This window comes from Micromys minutus, assembly GCF_963924665.1.
Source record: "Micromys minutus genome assembly, chromosome: 23".
NCBI lineage: Eukaryota > Metazoa > Chordata > Mammalia > Rodentia > Muridae > Micromys > Micromys minutus.
The window spans coordinates 27,649,996-27,669,580 of NC_137958.1; the positions used below are offsets into that span (position 1 = coordinate 27,649,996).

General features: G+C 38.4%; 1 protein-coding gene across 1 annotated transcript in view; it reads left to right on the forward strand.

Moving 5' to 3' along the window:
- Positions 1-19,585, forward strand: part of PTTG1IP2 (PTTG1IP family member 2) — a gene marked incomplete at both ends in the record, with an annotated part of 63,377 nt that overhangs the window by 8,149 nt on the left and 35,643 nt on the right. Inside the window, 3 exons of the mRNA XM_080936503.1 lie at positions 931-977; positions 11,542-11,635; positions 12,945-13,078. Coding sequence (XP_080792629.1) covers positions 931-977; positions 11,542-11,635; positions 12,945-13,078 — 275 coding nt within the window. The remainder of the gene's footprint in view (positions 1-930; positions 978-11,541; positions 11,636-12,944; positions 13,079-19,585) is intronic.

A 19,585-nucleotide genomic window follows, 5' to 3' on the forward strand; every position in this document is an offset into this window, starting at 1 on the left:
TGAAATTTGAACTCAGATTTTATTCTTGGACTTTCAAGTAGCAGTGATATTGTTATTTCTTCTTTTCTACAAAATAAAAAGAAAAAATTTTCATCTGAGACAAGAATTTAAGTTTTAGGACAAAACAAAATGGAGCATTGGATTTTTTTTAATAGTTAAAGGCTTACTTCAGTAGCCTGGAATGTGTTTGCAAAGCTGTTTTGGCAACAAAGGTGTTACTAAATTGCTTTTAAAGTATGGTATATTAAATTGTTACCATACATATGCTGGCAGTGTGCTTATTTTTATTGTTTTGGGGAGGTTTTTTTTAGTAGGTGGCAAACTAATGAATAAGTGTTGGATGATGCCACTTCATACTTCTTTTTTCAAGAAACTAGAGGAAATAAGACAAGGATTAAACCGGACTGGTGGGTGTTATACTTACGTACCTGTTGCTGTGAGGGGGCAGCATGACCAAAACAACTCATAAAAGCAAGTACTTAGTTGGGGGATGCGCTTAGAGTTTCAGACAGTAAGTCTATGGCCATCATGGTGGAAATCATGGCAAAAGGCAGGCAGTCATGACACTAGAGCAGCAGGTAAGCGCTTAGATCTGATCTCAAGCAGGAGCCAGAGAGGGACACTGGGTCTGGTGTGGGCTTTTAAACCTCAAAGCCCACACACACAAGACCACACCCACTCTAGCAATGCCTCCCCCTTTTAATCCTTTCCCAAATAGTTCCACCAACTAAAGACACATACATGAGTGTACGAAGGCTGTTCTTTATTTAAACTATAACATATCTAGGTGTATGAAAGTAAAAACAGCTAATGTTTGCATACAGATGAATATCACTTGGAAAAAGAAAGACTAAATGAAATGTATTCTTACATAAAACTGAGTGATAAATTGACTTTTGTTTTAATTTTTATGTTTTTTTTCCCTTGTAGAATGTGCTCTAAAGCGAACATGTCCACAGTGTACTCGAGATAAACGGGTAAGTTAATTTTCTTATGAAGAAAATTTCCTGGGACTATTATAAACTCTCCCATTTACAGCTGTTGTCCAAAAGATATGCTAAGTTTTGTTTCCCATACTTTCTATAACAAGAATGAGTTCCTTTATTGTGAACTGTTCGTTGTAGGTCTAGAATAAATAATAGAAATCATTTAGTACAAACATGTACTTCCATCTGGAAAATTATACATCCAAAAGGAAAACAGGCTTTTTCTTGAAAGGGGAAATCACCAGCTAGAGAGACAGCTCAGTGGTTAAGAGCACATACTGTTCTTGCAGCCAACCTGAGTTCAGTTCCCAGCATCCACACGCTGTCTCATGGCTCACAACCATCTGTAACTCCAGTTCAATGTCATCTGATACCTCTTTTGGTTTCCTCAGGCACTGCACATACACAGTGCACGTACAGGCCAACTCACACACATATCGTGAAAAAATAAATTTGGGGGGAATGGAGGGAAGAACACTTTAAGGTGAGACTGGGAGGAAGCAACATTTGGGGTAAGAATAAAGAAAATAATTTAAAAAAGAAAATAATTAATTAAAAAAGGGAAATCACACCAAAATGTTGGGAGAATTTTTGTAAGCAAAGAAAAGATATAGCTTTTGAAATATGGCAACATTTTTTCTTTGCTATTTCTAATCTCTAAAGACTTGAAGGGATGACACACTGGTCCTTAACCTCTGTGTAACTAAGGCCTTCCTCTCTGATGATTAAATGTCTCTTATTACTGTTTTTCACTTACAACTTTGAAGAAAACAACAAACATATAAAACAAAACAAACAAACAAACAAAAACCCCCAAACCAACAGTGATGAGGTAAATTGTGTCAGTTTATAGACAAATTTATGGCAACACTTGCAAAATCATTCCTGCAGAATGGCTTCTCTAACATCTCTTAGAGACCTGACCACACCAAAGACACACGGGAATGACTGATAACAAAGAGACACAACCTGAGATGGTACCTGTCCTAGTGGTCTGGACATGTCATCTACCTCCTCATCTTTCCCACATCACTTTTCTGTTTGAATGAAGACCTGGGCTTCTGGGTCATGGAATGCTCTACATAGTTTCTTCCACATTTCCGGCTTTTCACAGAGCACTAGCTTGCTGTCCTCAGTTCTTTAATTATGACATCAGGATAACGCAGCTCATTCTGAGCTCTGAACCACCTATGATGTCTGCTGTTTCCTCTTCTCTTGACACAATACCTATTCTAATGTCTCAACAATATAAGACTTTCTACCTGCCCCCATACCCAATCCTTCACTTGGCCCTAATAGTTTCTCTTTTTTCTTGTGAATTCTAATGGCTATTCACCTGAATTCATTCCCCCACTTTTTGTTGCTAATTGCTCTGAAGTGTAAAATTTCAAACATATAAAAAGTAGAGGAAACATATCTGGGGACTAAGGCATGAGTTCCTTGTCTGACCTCTTTAGAAAGGTGAGGTGGGAGAATCCCTTGAGTCCAGAATTCGAAGGCCATCCTGGACAACTAAAACAAGCCCTTTCTTTAATAAATAATCCGTGAGATAGTATAATAAAATTCTATACCACTAAAGATCACCTTGGATAATTTTGTCTCATGAATGCCCTCTCCTTCTACGTAGACTATTGTGAAGTTAGTATTTATATGGATATCATATTTTATTTGCAAATATTTGACCCTCTATATATGTCTTCAATAGATACTTTAGAGTATCACATTTATAATCACATCTAAAAATTAACTAATTACCCAGTTAATTTGTTTCATACTTGTGTTTGTTTAAATCATGTTGCAATTTCTTGATACATACCCTAAGACTCTTGAGTATATATTCTTTCTCCTCTCTCTCTCTCTCTCTCTCTCTCTCTCTCTCTCTCTCTCTCTCTCTTGCTCTCGCTCTCTCTGTCTGTCTGTCTCTCTCTCTCTGTCTCTCTCTGTCTCTCTTTCTATTGAAATGTGTTTGTTGCAGAATAAATTGTTGCCCTGTCCAGCTTCCTATAGGCTGGATTTTTCTGGTCATATCCCCATAACTAAGATGGCTTTATCATGTTGTTTCCCCCCCCCTTCTGTTCTTATAAGACATAATGGGCTGATCAGATTTTTCAGGGATTTTTGGTAGCAATATTTCATGATGAAGAATTATCAGAGGGCTGAGAGTATGATCTAGTCTTTGGCGATATCACCAGTAAATGATACTCTCTTTACCTATATCCACTGTATTGTTGGGGCCTCAAAAACTCTTAACTGCATTGATATACTTGCCTTGTGTTTGATGCTGCTTATACTGCCCACCTCTGGTCCTCTGAGCTTTCTGTGCTTCAGTGCTATTCATTATTGACAGATGATGCCACAAGCACCCTACACCAAAGCTCTCATCAGTACAGCTCCGGACTTAAATTTTCCAAGGTGCACCTGATGCCACACACATCCTATTATTTTCTCTTTTGGTTGGCAGCATTTTCTAAGAATGGCTATGGGAGTAATTCCAGAACTTTGTAATCACCCTTAAAGTACCAATATTATCCCACACCCCTTCAATCTTAATAGGTGACTTTGTCTTTGATTTTTATAGATTAAACAAAAAAGACTTCCAGTATTGACTTTGCTCACCAAATTAAAGAGTGGCTGTCAGTTTTATTTAGAATTACATATCTTTATCATTTTTCCTTGGGGGGTTAATACTTCCTGCAGTTCTGCTTGTGGACTTAAATCTATGTATTTTTAATTTTATCTCATACAATATACAGTAATTGTTTTGTTTAGTGTTGTATTTCCTCTGTTCTCTGTTTTCCATGGACAAAGTGGGTGTTTCATTCACATTTATATCAATACCCCTCACACATTTCCAGTTAGTGAATAGAGGGCACTCAATAACTATTGAATTAACTCTTGAGCTATTAGAAGAAGATTAAATTATGTCCAATCCACTCTCTAATGTAACAAGAATTTCATCTCAAAACATTTCCACATATAAACCACTACGTCCAGATGCACACTGGAGAATAATGTGAAAACAATGCCCAGCAACTCATAGGAAGTAATGAAAAGATAACTGTGCATGAACAACGCAGATTTAGTGTGCTGTCATCTGGAAAGGGGGTCTCTGTCCTCTCAGAAACTGGATGCACAGTGGCTCTTCCTCATAGTTTTTATCACTGACCACACAACAGTCCAGGTATGTAAGTGGCAACGCCTAAAGCAACCCAGAATATCTGAGTTCTCCAAGGACTCACACGGGACAAAAGGTGTTTGTCATGACTTGGAATGTTCTGCTTTATTATATTCATTCTTTCGCTTACCTCAAGGAAATCTTCACACAGCGCCCAGTTTTCCCTGAACGTTAGAGTTGGGGTTGGTCAAGTCAATGTTGTTCTTCTTAGGTAAAGGGGAATTTTTACATTCTGGCTGATTTTTTTTTCTCCTTGTAGTCTAATAGCAAAGGACCAGCCTTCCTAGAATTAGAAAATAGTGTAACCAAAATCAAATCCATAAAAACCTTACCACTAGCCCACTACTCATGAACACAGCATATAGTAAAAAAGATGTTGGGGCTGGGCTGCTGTTTCAGTGACAGAAGTGCTTACTATGAAGCACAAGGAACTGGATTGTGATCCTTAGGATCCTTAAAAAACATGGCGCCCTTATTTATAATCCCAAGGCTCCGGAAGCTGAGACAGGCAAATCCCTAGGGCTCTCTGGCCAGCTAGCCTTAACTAATTGGCTAACCTGGGGCCCATGTGAAATCCTGTGTCAAAACTAAGGTGGTTGCCTCCTAAAGAACAACACCTAAGTTGAACTTGGCCTTTATATGCATACAGCATTCATATGAACACTCATATTTGAACATACATGTACTTGAACACTCATGCACCAAAAGTTGATATATTTGTTTCATTAAAAGCGAGACTTCAAAAATGCTGGGGTTGGAGAGATGGCTCAGTGGTTAAAAGCACTGACTGCTCTTTCAGAGATCCTGAACTCAAATCCCAGCAACCACATGGTGGCTCACAACCATCTGTAATGAGATCTGATGCTCTCTTCTGGTCTGTCTGAAGACAGCTACAGTGTACTTATGTATAATAAATAAATAAATAAATAAATAAATAAATAAATAAATAAATAAATAAATAGATAAATAAATACTTTTTAAAACTTCAAAAGCCATGCCAACTAAAATAGGTTAAGGATTCTTTGTTGGTCTTTTGTTGCCATTTAGCATTTGAAAATAATTTTAGAGTCTTTGAAATGATAGTTCTCAACAATGATGTCAGAGATTGTTAAAAGTAAGATTTGTTCTTGACTATTGAGAGCTATAAGGCAGAACTTTGCAATGCATTAGAAAGCAAAGGACTCAGAGTACATCATAGAGTCTCTCTAAAATCAAATCTTTCTCATTCATTGCATCCTGATTTGGATTATCATTCAGGACAGAAAGAAATGAACTTACAGACAGCTAAAGGGAACTGTAAATCTCTCACAGCCTACCTTATTTGTTGAGTAGTTCACATGAAAAATTCATTATCATATGACTGTCAAACACACTTATAAATGCTGTAACTCACACTGCACCAAGAGATCCATTTTAATACTGATTTTTTTTCTGATAGTGAACACATAGAAATACATGTAGAACATATGTAAAGGGAAAGGTAAACATGATTATGGGTTCAAATCTAAATATGGCATTGAACATATATGTGTCACCTATAAAAAGTCCTCCAGTTGTAAACAAACAAGAACCAGTATTACGGATTGTTTTCTATGGCAAGTATTCCCTACACCATGCTCTTGGCAGGGCCCTTCTTGTGGATGATGATTTTCCTTGAGATGGTTAAGGCCATCCATCCAACTTACGTTCTCTTTTCTTCTGAGCCATATTGATGTCTTTTCTCATAAACCTTCTTTTAGAAACCTATCTTGATTTCAAGGTGCATCTCTTAGTCTCTGCCTCCATCCATGGGTCAAACTCTGAAACAGGGCTGGTGAGCTGGCTCGGTGGGTAACAGTGCTTACCACATGGCCTGATGACCTGAGTGAGGTAGAATCCCAGGACTCACATCTGATTCCTGCAAACTGTTTCTCTGTCCTCCACAGGCACACTATAGCATGTGTACTCATGTGCATCTATACCTGATAATAAAATAAATGAACATCTTCAAACGTTTAAAGACTCAGAGATGTCATTTCTCTGATCTCTTAGAGCTGCAATGTGTTTCTCTGCATTGCTTTCTGCCTTTGTAGTTCAGATGCAATGCAGAAAAATCTAAGACATGCTTTTTTTTTTTTCTTCCTAGCAGTGTATGTATTTAATTACTGCTTGTGAATGCTGTCATGTCATCTTTAGCAATCTGACTTGAAGGTTACAAAAGCCTGTCTGTGACCTTTCAAACCAGTGCATTTCCCAGGACTCTTTGGTGATCTTGACCTTCTCCAAAACTTCTTCCTTCACACATCTCTGCTTCCTTTACTGATTCTTCTCTTTATGTTCTTAAATGGGAGCATTCTAAAAAATTAATAGACTTGCCTTTTTTTCATAACATGAAATATTTAAATTTTTTTCATTAAAAAATTTTCATACAACATATTTTGATCATGTACTTTGCCCTCTATCAACTCCTCAAAGATCCTTTTTCTTTCCCACCCAACCTAGTGCTCTTTCTCTCTTAAAATATCAAGCAACAACAAAAGAAACCTGCCAAAACAAAACAAAAAGCAGTTATTCAAAACAAAGTAAAACAAAACCAACCCTGCCAGGCAGTATTGGCACAAACCTTTAATCCCAGCACTAAGGAGGCAGAGGCAGTTGGATCTCTCTGAATTCAAGTCTAGCCTGCTCTAGAGAGCGACCAGGGCTACACAGAAACTCTGTCTGGAACAAAACAAAACAAAAAAACCCTAAAAGAAGAAAAATAAAACATGAAGGCTGCTGTCTGTTGGCCAACTATTTCTGAGCCCATGAGGCCTGTCTTTGACTATGGTTGATGTATTCACTGAAGAATATACTCTATTAAAGGAACCCAATTTGTCCCCATCTCAGCATGTCAGTTGTAAATAGCTTCTTGGTAAGGGGGTCAGACTTTCTGGCTACTTCATCTTTTCGCTAGAATTTCTGTCTAGTTTGAACTTGTGCAGGTCTTATGCAAGCTATCACAATATCTGAGTTCATATGGACATCATCCTTGCTGCATCTGGAAAACACGGTTTCCCTGGAGTCATTCACCACCTCCAGGCCATACAATCCTTCTCTTTGTTCTTCTGCTTAGACCGCTAAGCCTTCAGAGGATGGAAATAACACATCCATTTAGGACAGAGCGCTCCAAAGGCTCTCAGCAACGGCACACTGCCCAGCTGTGGGTCTCTGTGTTTATTACCATCTACTGCAAGAAGAACATTTCTTATCCTGCATGACCATCTTGCGCTCTCTTATCTGCAGTCATGACTTCTACTAGAAACAGTCACACCTCCCAGAACTTGACAACTCATTCTCTCTGTTGTTTGACTGACATTTGTTTTAACCACCTCTAACTTTAAGGTATCTCTAACTAAATGTATCATTTTGTCTTCCCAAAGAAACTAGCTAATTTAAAAAAAAAAAATCTTTCTTATTTATTCCTGGCAGCCTTCCTCAAGAAGTCTACTTTTAAAATTTTCAGCTCCTGTGCCTTCCCCAAAACATCGGTCCATTCTTTTCTTTCAAATGAAGGAATCCTAGAGCTCTCCTATTGCTCTATCTCCCGCCCCACCCCAGCCCCTTCAACCTTTTGCATTGCCTTATCATTATAATTATGTTTTTAAATAAAGTCACCTTTGAATTCCAAGTAATCCAATCCCAGCCTCCAGTTGTTAAATAAAACAAAGTATATAAACTTTTTAGCCTGACAATCACAACCCATCACGGCCCATCAGAAGACATCACCTTTCTGAATGGCATTATGAAAACCTACCAAGATAGACTTTTACCTTCCCATCAGAGTCTCTGTCTTCCTGTTCTGCTGTGTCCTCTGCATTTCTCCCTCCTCTCTACACATTTGTGCCTCAAGGCCTCTTTCCCATATTGTTTGGAGGGGAAGAAAATCTTACCTAGTCATTCTGAATCGAAGTGAGTACTTTCTCTTGTTGTTAACTATCACATTTTAAATATTCATCCTTCTGAAATGATTCATCAATTCAGAGATAAATGGCTAATAGAGTTGCAGATAAACAAGTGGTAAATTTGTGCGCACTGTGTTCAAGGAAGGAGAAACAATGCTTTGTTGATCTGTAATCTCTGCTACATGCGGATCTGTGTTGGAAACCTTCTTTTATCCTTTGCCTCCTAACGCTCATTTTCTATGTCTTCTATATGAGGCCCTTTTAAATACAATATTAATGACTCGCTGATCATCATTATATGCCTCTCCCTCCTGTATTTTTCATTCTAATGACATTTCATATAAAATAGTAATTTATATATCTACAGGAAGTTATTGAAATAGGTTTCCACTTCCAAATGAAGATTTCAGTTTTCTTGTGGAGCAATATGTATCACCCTAAAGCCTCAGCCAGATTCTCAGTTGTCACATACTTGAGAGTCTGAGGGTGAAAAGCTCTCAGAGTTACATGGTCCACTCTCCTTAGTACAAGGAAAACCCCATGTAATTTGTCTTACTTTAAAAATTACCAATTTAGGGATGCTCGGTATATCATACTGTTCCTCTGGGCAATGAATATGAAAGTCTGTGCTTTGAAGACATTTTAGACATAGTTACAGGAGTTAAGGTATCATATCTTTTTTTTTTTTTTTTTTTTTTTTTTTTTTTTTTTTGTGGTTAAGTGGTAGAAACCCAATGCAAGCTAATTTAATGGAATGGAGAAGTCACTCCTTCATGAAATTGGGTGTGCATGGTTTCACGCTCAGCTGAATCTCAAAGGAGGTCACACTCCAGTCTCTCTCCTTCCCTTCAGCTCCCAGACACAAGAGCCAGTATATTGACCTCATTTTCTTCCAGAGTCATGAGTATTCTCTAAACAAGCGAGGGAGAGGCTCCCTGCTGGCCGATCACTCACAATGTCTGTAACCCCAAAGGGAGTTCTAATTGCCCCTATTTCAGTCTTATATTCAAACCAGCACTGCAGACTGGCCAGGCATGGACTGCCTGGAGTGTCACTCTAGTTGTAAGAAAGGAGCAAAGATGAGCTGGTTGGCAACTCTACAGCCGATTGAACACGCCCACAAGGACAGAGTGTCAGAAGTGGGAACATGAGACAGTAAATAAAAAATAAAACAACGTAATACAATGACAGCACCAACCTAATCCCCTCTGTGGAATTTTAGGCTCTGCCCGCTTGAGACACACATTTCATTTCATGCCCCCTCCCACACTAAGAAAAACATCCCTGGCAAAATAATGCTACCAGTTCTCACTAAAAATTACAGTTTACAGTCACTGTGAGCTCTGCTCCCAGCCCCAAGTCTAGACCCTCATAGAGACACGAACAAATCCCCGGTTTGGATGTTGGCTCCTCATGTCCCGTACTCCATCCAGTCAGCTACACAGTCAATCAAACCAGCTCTCCAGAACCCACTAATCAACACAGAAGCAAAATCAAGATAGCAATAGCCGGAACTCCTGTCCAGAGAAGAAGGTAGTAGTTAGTGGTGTTGCAACAAACCGAGTGTATGCTATGCTTTCATCTTGAGTATGTAGTATGCTTTCATTTCTCAAGTATGTAGTTTCACCAAATATGTAGATACCCGGGCTAGGCTTCCTAAAGATAGAGGGGTGGGGGAGAGAGAGAGAAATGGGGGGCATAATAGGGAATGTCTCATTTGAGGAGTGAGCTACTTTAGGAGTTCACCTGTAGACAGCCATGGCTACTGGGTCCTGTCAATCAGTTTAGCACTTGAATAACAAGTTAGTTCACATTTATCTTGTCAGTTTCTCTCTAAAAACTCTGCCACAAGCTTGACTCTTAGGATCTCTGAGAACTAACAGCTAAGGCTGGCTATAGGCCCTTTGCATTGAGCCTGGACCTTGCCTTTGTTCCCGTCTTTAAACCATAGCCTAAGGTAACAGGTTCAGTGTCCTAAGTGGCAACAACAGTCTTAGCTATGCTTTAACAGCGTGAACTTGACCTGTGATCTAGGCAAATGTGGAACAAAAGCTGGTCTGTGACTCACCTCCTGTCCTCAGGCAGTGCCTAAGGTGACTCTTTACCTTGGGTGAATCATTACCTTTGCGAGTTTGGGAATTCTGCAGCAGGGGAAGACATGTATCTAGGACCAGCCCCTATAACGGTTTACTAGTTCAGTCTCTGGCTGCCATCTCAACTAACGGTGTGACATTTTGTGCAAATCAGTGGTCTGTTCTGTGCCCCATTGTCCTCACCTAAATAGTGGCCAGCTTACAGGATTTCTATGAGAAGAAAATGAAATAGTGCATCTGAGAGACTTAGAACATTGTGTGTTCTAGGCCCTGTGTGACAGCCAGTTTGTCAGTCTTGACATTAAAAAAAAAGATTTTTTTTAAAATTTTATGTGTTTGAGTGTTTGATTGCAAATATGTATGTGTATCACATGCTTTGCCTGGGTCCCTCGTAGCCCAGAAGAGGGTGTTAGAGCCCCTAGAACTGGAGTTGTGGGTGGTTGGTTGTAAGCTACCTGATTTGGCACTGGGAATTGAAGGAATAGCAGTTCCTCTTGATGGGTGAACAGTCTCCCCAGCTCCACTCTTGCATTTTTGTCCACCTCTTCCAGGCTGTAGTCTCTTCTCACAGAGCGGTTGTCCTCATTGTGCCTCACGCTGACCAGGGGTTTGAGCTCAGTCTTCTTGATCATCAGTGAACAGGTGTCAGGATCTGACATTAGACTGACTGACAGCTCCACCAGACCCATATGTCTCATAGGAAGGCTCCCTCAGAAAACAGGGTAGATGCTTCAGAAAAAGGGACTTCAGAAAAACCATTAGTGACATTTTAAATCCTACCTCAAGTAGTTCTCAACACGACTTCCTGACACAGGTTTTGGGTTGAATCCCCTAAATGAAGCATCATCGAAAGGAATTTCAGTGTGGGGGACATTGGTGTGACAGAGGTACAGCAAAAATCCCATGAAAAAATGGATTCCAAGAAGACAAGGGACAAGAGCCAAGAAAAGAGTCTCCGAATCTACATTTCCCTGACCAGTCACTTGTTGGGGGTGGGGGGGGAATCACATACCAGCATTGTCCTTTAACTAAAAGCAAAGATGTTCACTGGGTCACTGACTAGAACTCTGTACTAGTCACTGGCCCGTTAGGTTAGGATAACAACCCCCAGAGTAAGCTGGTCATCCCAGGGTAAACATTCCCAAGGGGACTATGTAAGCCTTCGGCAGCTGGCATTCACTGCTGCGATGGTTTGAGGACACCACTCTGAAAGGCTATCTGCAGACCACCAGTGACTTCTACTATCACCCACACCGTGTTAGAATGGCTGGTATTTGTTGTATGTATCACACTAGTTCAAAAAATAGCTGTTGTAGGTGGGATTCCACTTTGACACTGCTTTTATTTTTATTTTTCACATACAGTGTATTTGGTGCCGAGAAGAAAAGGTTTGCAAAAAGTACTGTTTTCCATATTCTGGCTGTAAATTCAATTCTATATTCTGGGCAAACTGTAATGGTGAGTTCTCTTTTACATTTTTGTGACTTCCTTTCAATTGACTTGCAAATGAACTTTGTTACACTTGAAGGATTCTAAACGACTAGCTTTGCTTTGGTAAAGTTCTCTATTCCAGGGTCACTCTTCAGTGCTGCCTTCTGATCTAAGCTTCTGATCTGTGCTAAGCTCATGATCTAAGGTGGTGCTAAAGTAAGGAGAGTCAGGTAGACCTCCTGCCATATAACTTCATAGTTTAGATTCATTTAAGGAATCTCTCTGTTGTATGATACTCATGACCTCGTTAGGGGATGTTTGTGTTCTGATGTTGAACTCTGACTGTGTATGTTTGTGTGTGCACGTACAAGTGTGTGTGTGTGCACGTGTGTGTGTGTGTATGTGTGTGTGTGTGTATGTGTGTGTGTGTGTGTGTGGGTGTGTGTGTATGTAACGCTAGTTCTGAAATGCAGATGTAGTGAGCCCAGTGTAACATATTTCCTCAGCTAGTGTAGTCTCTACTGAGAATTATCACTAAGAATAGTGACTCCTTATGAATCTTTACATTTGTATTGTCAAATAAGGTAGTTAACAAAGAAAAGAAAGTTCTAATATTTTTTAAAGAAATTTCCAGAGAACCTAAAACAGATGGTTTTCCAAGAAAAGCATTACGTTTGTGAGGAAATTTCATCTATTAACCAGTTGTCTAGTATATTTTCTCAATTGAAGTAAGAATATATAATTTTCCCGAAAATCCCTGTTTGCTTCAGGTTCTATAGATCTACTTAAAGCATCTGTGTTTTTGCACCTTGTCTGAACAGAAACTCTGATCTTCTATTGATGTTTTTTCTTCTGGTTTGTTTCACTGTATACCAAGCTAATTAATCATCTGAAGGGGGCGGGGCTCACCAGACTTAGGAATCTGCTTTCCTAACAAGTGTGGTCCATTTCTGGTAATGGAAAGGCTGGCCATTCATACAATAAGACAGTCCGTGTTGTCTACACATCTCCACAGCCATCTGGAGTACCTGCTGCCTCACCTGTTGAGAAAGTACCAAAAATTAAATAGACAGCAAAATGAAGAAAGAAGAAATGATGCAAAAAGTGTTTACCTCTTCTAAAATCTGGATGAATTTCGCAGCAGCCATCACTGTATTAATAATGGCCGTCTTATTAGAACATCCTGTATGTGTTATTGTAGTCTCATGTTCAACAATGATCTGAGAATGTATAGCCAAGAATCAAGACTTCATGAAACTAGAAAAGTTTAAAAAAAAAACATAAGAAAAAATTTTGATCTGCCACTAAAATATGTCTTTTTTTTCTTTGATTTCAGTTGACATGTTTGGACTTGTGATGCTGATACTGGTTATAATAATATTAATAGCATTCTTCTGGTATTGCATGGCGTATTACTTTTATATGAACGAGTATGTCATTTTATTCTTCCTAAGAAGTCACTGCGGGATGGTAACATTAAGGAAATACCAAGATTGTTAACAAGAAGTATCTAAAAGGGACATAGAAGGTGTCTGTGATAACCCCTACCACCCCTCACCCTATTCTATCCCCCAAAAGTAACAGCCTAGACAGGAATCCAACAAAGAGGACTCTAAAACTGTGGTAAGGATGCTGAAGTGTAGCTCTCCACTACTGATGCCTTTCACTGGGGATGCAGGTGGGGAAGGACTCAGTTTTCTTTAAAGGGCTGGCCCCTGGGAGTTTGACCTGGCTCCAGTGTGTATATGGGCAACACAAATTGGATTTGTTTTCCTCTTCCTCCTTTCCCCACTCTTCTACTCACTCTCCCCCTCCTCCTTCCCTCCTCTCCCTCTTCCTCCTCCTCCCTGTTCTCCTCTCTCCTACCCATTCCCTTCTACCCTTCCTCCTCTTCCCATTTTACCCCTCTATCTCTTCCCCTTCTCCTTCTGCTTTTCAGGGGTGGGGGATGGGAGGCCACAAGGCTGGGCAGTTGAACCTGCGAAGACTAGAAAGTCAGTGGGATGGGGGTGTACAATGCGAAATTCCCAAATATTCGATAAAAACATTATGTTGGAATAAAGAGAAAATACTTTATCTGCACAGTAAGGAGACATTACAAAGTGCCACACATCCTGAGATGAAAAGAGAGAGTAACTTACTTTCCTGTCCCACCACCACCTCTAGCTTGTCCTTTGCAGAAACCATCCTCCAAGGGATCTTTTGTGGCTCTGCTACGGATCTCCATAAAGCTCACCTAGATGACTGCACGCTTCCTGCCATGCTGACGCCACACGTTACCCTTAGCTCCCCATCAGGAAGACTGGAAGTTTTGCCTTGTGATGTTCTAATAATCTTTTATTGCTTTTGCTGTTCTGCTATTGTACATATTATTTTATGATGTTCAATTATCTTTCATCTGTGACATCGGTAACCATAAGGTTATTGATATTTGTATCTTGTCTATCTTTGGGGATTTACTTAGTCCTTTGGATCCTCTGTTTTTCTATCTGACTCTCTTCTTATTTAAGATACAAAATTTGATTGCCAGGAGTGGTAGTATTCTTTACCCTTAGCATTCAGGGACAGAGGCAGGAGCATCTCTGAATTGGAGTCCTGTCTGGTCTAAATATTGAGACCATGCCTCAAAGATTTTTTTTGATTCCCTATACATACTGCCATTTCTCCCCTTTTTCCTGGAGACCCCCAGTTCCATACGCTCTCTCACTCACTTGACTCTGTGTAGCTGTCACTTTCCATTTTGAGTCTTTAATTACATCCCAGAATGTTCACTTTCTAAGTCTAAAACTTCCAACTATTCAAGAGACTAGAACACAACTGAATAAATATTCTAGAAAAACTCAAAGTGGAAGTAGAAAATATAGTTCCACCCCCCCAATCCACGTTTCTTTTTTTTTAAACGACTTTATTTTACAAAACAAAGATAAATGTACAGATTTTAAACATTTTTTGCTTAAAATTATACATTTTTGTCAGTACTGTTTTTTCAGACATTAAAATAATTTTTACATAAAACCATGTGAATATATTTTTTTTAGTCAGTACTTAATTTTTTTCAAGGGCTTGACAGTATGCATTGAAAACCTAATAGTTACAATAAGCGTAAAGTACATGCAAAACAAAACGCAACATGGAAATAGTCAAAGTGTTCTTGTTTTGTAAATATATGTATATTTTTTGTTTTCTTTATTTCTTGGACTTCATACAGTCTGTGAGTTGTTTCTGGGGGAGTGCAAGCCTCTGGGGTTAGCATCCCACTATCAGTGACTGCATATTATGTCTGTTCTTTTGTGACTGGGTTATCTCACTCAGGATGATATTCTCTAGATGCAGCCATTTTCTTAAGAATTTGGTTAAGTCATTGTTTCTGGTGGCTGAGTAGTATTCCATTGTGTATATGTACCACAATTTTTGTATCCATTCATCTTCTGAAGGACATCTGGGTTCCTTCCAGCTTCTATCCACGTTTCTTGAAGGAGAATTATCAGTGGCCAAGAGAATAGAATTTTCTTAACTCCCACTTCTTACATTCACACCATTAGTGGCTTGCTTCCCATATACACTATGTTTTTCTGACTCTACCCTTGTATTTCCAGGAGTTTACTCCCTCCTCCCCCTAGATTTTCAAAATAGCTTCATTATTTCTTGTTACTAAAACATGTACCAAAGCACAGTGACATATGCTTCTGATCCCAGTACTTGGGAGGTGCAGGGAGATCTGTGTGTATTTGGGCCCAACCTTATCTACAGAGCAAGCTCCAGGACAGCCAAGACTAAAGAGAGAGACCCTGTGTTAAGAAACCAAAAAAGCATTTTTATACTAAACATCTAACTTTATATTTCATAAAATATTTTTCCTACAGTCACGTGTCTGTAACTCGCCTGGCACCCTCTTCTGAATTTTTAATTAGCTTGGCGTACACATGATGACCCACAATGCCATTTTCATAAGTGTGTTATTCTCTGTTGTTTCTCTCCCGCCCCCTCTCCTCGATCCCCCTTACCCTGCTCCCCAACCCTACTCTTCCACATGTCCAGCAGGCCTGACCTGTGTTTTCATCAACACCCTACTGCAATTCACAGAATGTTTCTTTCCATAATTTACGGAGAAGGGTATCTTGATTTCCTGTCTTCTTTCTAGAGTCTCCCTCCCCTTTCTTGGAGAATAGAGTGTCTTTTTCTAAAGGGGCTTTGCAGAGCTTGAAAAGTAATCATATTGTTCATAGACACTTGCCACTTTGTCATTTTCCTCTCTTTTATAGCCTGGTATTTTTGTCAGATTGTGTGCCTTTTGTAAGAAGAACCCTTAGATAAGATAGGTAGAATTAAATATAAATAGATGCAAATAGTTAGGCTTATCTGCACACACACACACACACACACACACACACACATACAATTGTCAAGGCATGCTTACAAATATTTTTAAATATATATTATATATTTTATATGTGTAATAAATGTACATATATATATTTAAATTATATGTAACATATATGTGTTACAGTTCACTTGCTTAGCACCTCTATTTCATGTAGAAAATTATATTTTTTCTGGTATTAGAGGTTTATGTTCTTTGCTTATTAACATACCAGTACAAGACAGAGTAAGATATTCATATTCCTTTCCCCTCACACAACAAAACAGCTAAGGGAGGAGAACTCATGAGGCACAATACTTGCATGGCAAGAGAGTATTTTTTATAATTTTTAGAAATTATGGTATATTATGTCATTATTTTTTGTGTAACTATAAACAAAATAGCAAATGACATTTGAAACAGTAGAGGCCTTAGCCCAAACCATCACTGAAGCTTCTTTTATTGACTGTTTAAAAAAATTGTAAATATGCTTGTATAATTGTGTTTAGTTCTGAATTAACCTAGCTTCCCATCTTCGTTTTACATTTCTTGTATGGACGTTTTCTACCTTTGCTAAGTGAGTGGACACATGACTTATGAGGATTTTATTCTATCAAGGAGACGTCCTTGATTGTCCAATTGTCTTTTCTAGGTTCTAGTGCATCACTGGATGTGTGGTGCAGTGGAAAAGCACCTGTCTAACATGCATAGGGCCCTGAGTTCAAGTCACAGCACTGAAAAGGAATTCTTATAGAAACAGCAGTCTTTATTTTTAAAATGTTTATTATTTCATTAGATATAATTTTGTTAGCATGTAAAAATTAAAGGACTTTAAACATTTTAAACATAAATAAACTATAGATATTTGATAGACTTGATGTTTTCTTGAATATAACTATTCTTTGTCAAAATAATTATTATTTGTTATGCACTATATGTCTCTGTCACCAGAGATATAGTTATGAAAAGACCAATACCTTGTCTTTATGTGGGATGGAGATGAGCAAAGAAGCAAACATTGGTTTTATTGTTAATTGAATTTTAGGTGGAATTCCATTCAATTCAGTTATATTTTTCTTAATAAAATGTACTTGATGAAAGAATTCAATTAGTAAAGCAAAGATGCTAACATATAGCTATATACTCTTTATAATGAGTTAAGATAACTTCAACCATAACCATTCTTATACTTACTGTGTATTCACCATCTTTTGAACAGGCGGTTGGTCTTTTATCATGTAAGAAATGGACAAGTTCCTGGTTTCAACTCGTATGCTACTGGCAAGTGCTTTCATCCTTTCCATAGGCTCCCCTAGGCTTTTCCAGTGACTGACAGCCAGAAGTCATGGTCTTCCTCTAGACCAGAGTTAAAGTTCATGTGGGAAGCATGACAGCAGATTTTATCCTCATTTTGAAATACACTTCTCTATCCTCAATTGTTAGACTGGAGTTTGCAAAATAGTAATTGTGATTCAAGGAACTTCAATCTAGAATATTGGAGTGAGTTATTAAAATTTTTTTGATCCACTTGGGGAATTAATTACTTCCTCTTTTCCTTCCTTCCCACTTAACTGAGGGAACTCAAGGAGACATTTTTTTTTTTTTTTTTAACAACTTTATTTTAAAAAACAAAGATAAATGTACAAATTTTAAGCATTTTTTCATAAAAGTATATGAATACATTTTTGTCAGTGCTTGTGGTTTTTTTTTAAATGTTTGATAATGTGCATTAAGATCTTACCAGTTACAATGGGCATAGAGTACATTTGAAAACAGGTTGTAACTTAAGACAGTTTGTTTTGTATCTTGCATCAGCCACAAATGTACATATAAAGGATTCAAGACTAGACTATGCATTTGATCAATTACTTCTATATAAAGTTTTTAGTATTTCACTTTTCTTTTTTTCTTTCTTTCTTTTTTTTTTTTTTTTTTTTTTTTTTATTAAGAACAAAATTTAACTGGCTGGCTTACTGGTTCTGAGGTTCAGTTTTTTTTTTTTTTTTCTCTCTTCTTTTCTTTGGAGACGTTTGTCTTAAGGAATTCTTGTAGTCATTTCTCTTCATCTCACTGACAAGTCTAGATGACCCAGTGCCCAAATCTCTGGGTTCTTCAAGCTTTTCCTCAGTAGTAAAATCACAGCACACAAATCTTTAGTATATTTATGACATTTGTGTACATTTTATGGTTAATGTTTTAAAGATTAAAACTTTAATGCCTTTATTGAATTTTGTGAAAAAAGTTTTTTAAAAGGTGATCTTGTTTTCTTTTTCCATAGCATACTACTGATAAATAGTTGACAAGACAGATCTTCCAGAGGGAGAAGGAGAATGTTTTTCCATGGTAAGGTTCTCAGTAGCACTGCAGGAAATTTCTGTACTTGAAGTTTGTATAAGATGGCTTTTCAGGGATATACAATTAGAATTATTGAGAAAGAAACAGAATCTGTATATTCAAAGGACAAATCTCAATCTCTGAACACAGACTGCCTCAAAAGATGGAGATGTAGACGTTTCTGAGTCAGGCTTCTGTTTTAATCTGAACCCAGACTAGCTAAAGGGCTGCTGGTAAAGGTGGTTTTATTCACGAGACCTTTACTAACTTCTGCCTCTGTCTTTATTTTGTCCCACCAACTCCATTAGTTCATTCTTTTCAAGTTCCCTGTATGTGACCTCAGTGGCTTATTCTTGATGCCTCCTCTTTTCTTACCATTTTTTACTAGAAATTCTCTGTATTTACCTTTTCCCTCACTCCCTTCCTCCCCCCACCTTGTTTCCATGAAGATGCTCTCACTCCCAACCACCCTCTCCCACCTCAGCACCTTGGCATTCCCCTATACTGGGAAAATGAGCCTTCACTGAACCAAAGGCCTCTTCTCTCAGTGATGACAGACAATGCCATCCTCTGCTACATATGCAACTGGAGCCATGGGTCTCTCCATGTGTGCTCAGTGGTTGGTGTTTTAGTCCCTGGGAGCTCTGGAGGGTTTGGCTGGTTGATAGTGTTGTTCTTCCCATGGGATTGAAAACCCTTTCAGCTCCTTCAGTCCTCTCTCTAGCTTTTTCATTGGGGTCCCTGTGCTCAGTCCAGTGGTTAGCTGCAAGCGTCCGGATCTGTGTCTGTGACTCTGGCAGAGCCTCTGAGGATGCCTCCTGTTTATAGCAGTGCTCACTTGTAGCTATTAACTTTTCTCTTTGCTGAACCTGCACATTTCTGCAGTTTTCTCTCTCAATACATTTTTTTGATTCCCTTTGATTTCATCGATCTGCTATTGTTCAGAAACACGTTGCTTAATTTTCTCATACTTTTGAGGGTTTTTCCCCCCTGATTTTTAGTTTCATAGTATTGTCATCAGAAAAGATAATTGACATGACCTTTTTTTTAATTTGCTAAATTTTTTTAAGTTCCCAAACATAATTATCCTGACAAATGTTTCATGGGTTCTTGGCCATGTCTGTTCTGTTGCTACTGTTCTCTGTATGTCTGCATAGTCTCAAATGTTATTCAAACTCCACATTTTCTTATTGATTTTCTGTATACATGATCTGTATACTGTTGAAACTGGAATATTAAAATTCCCTCTTATTTTCATTCAGTTCATATTTAGTTAATATTTG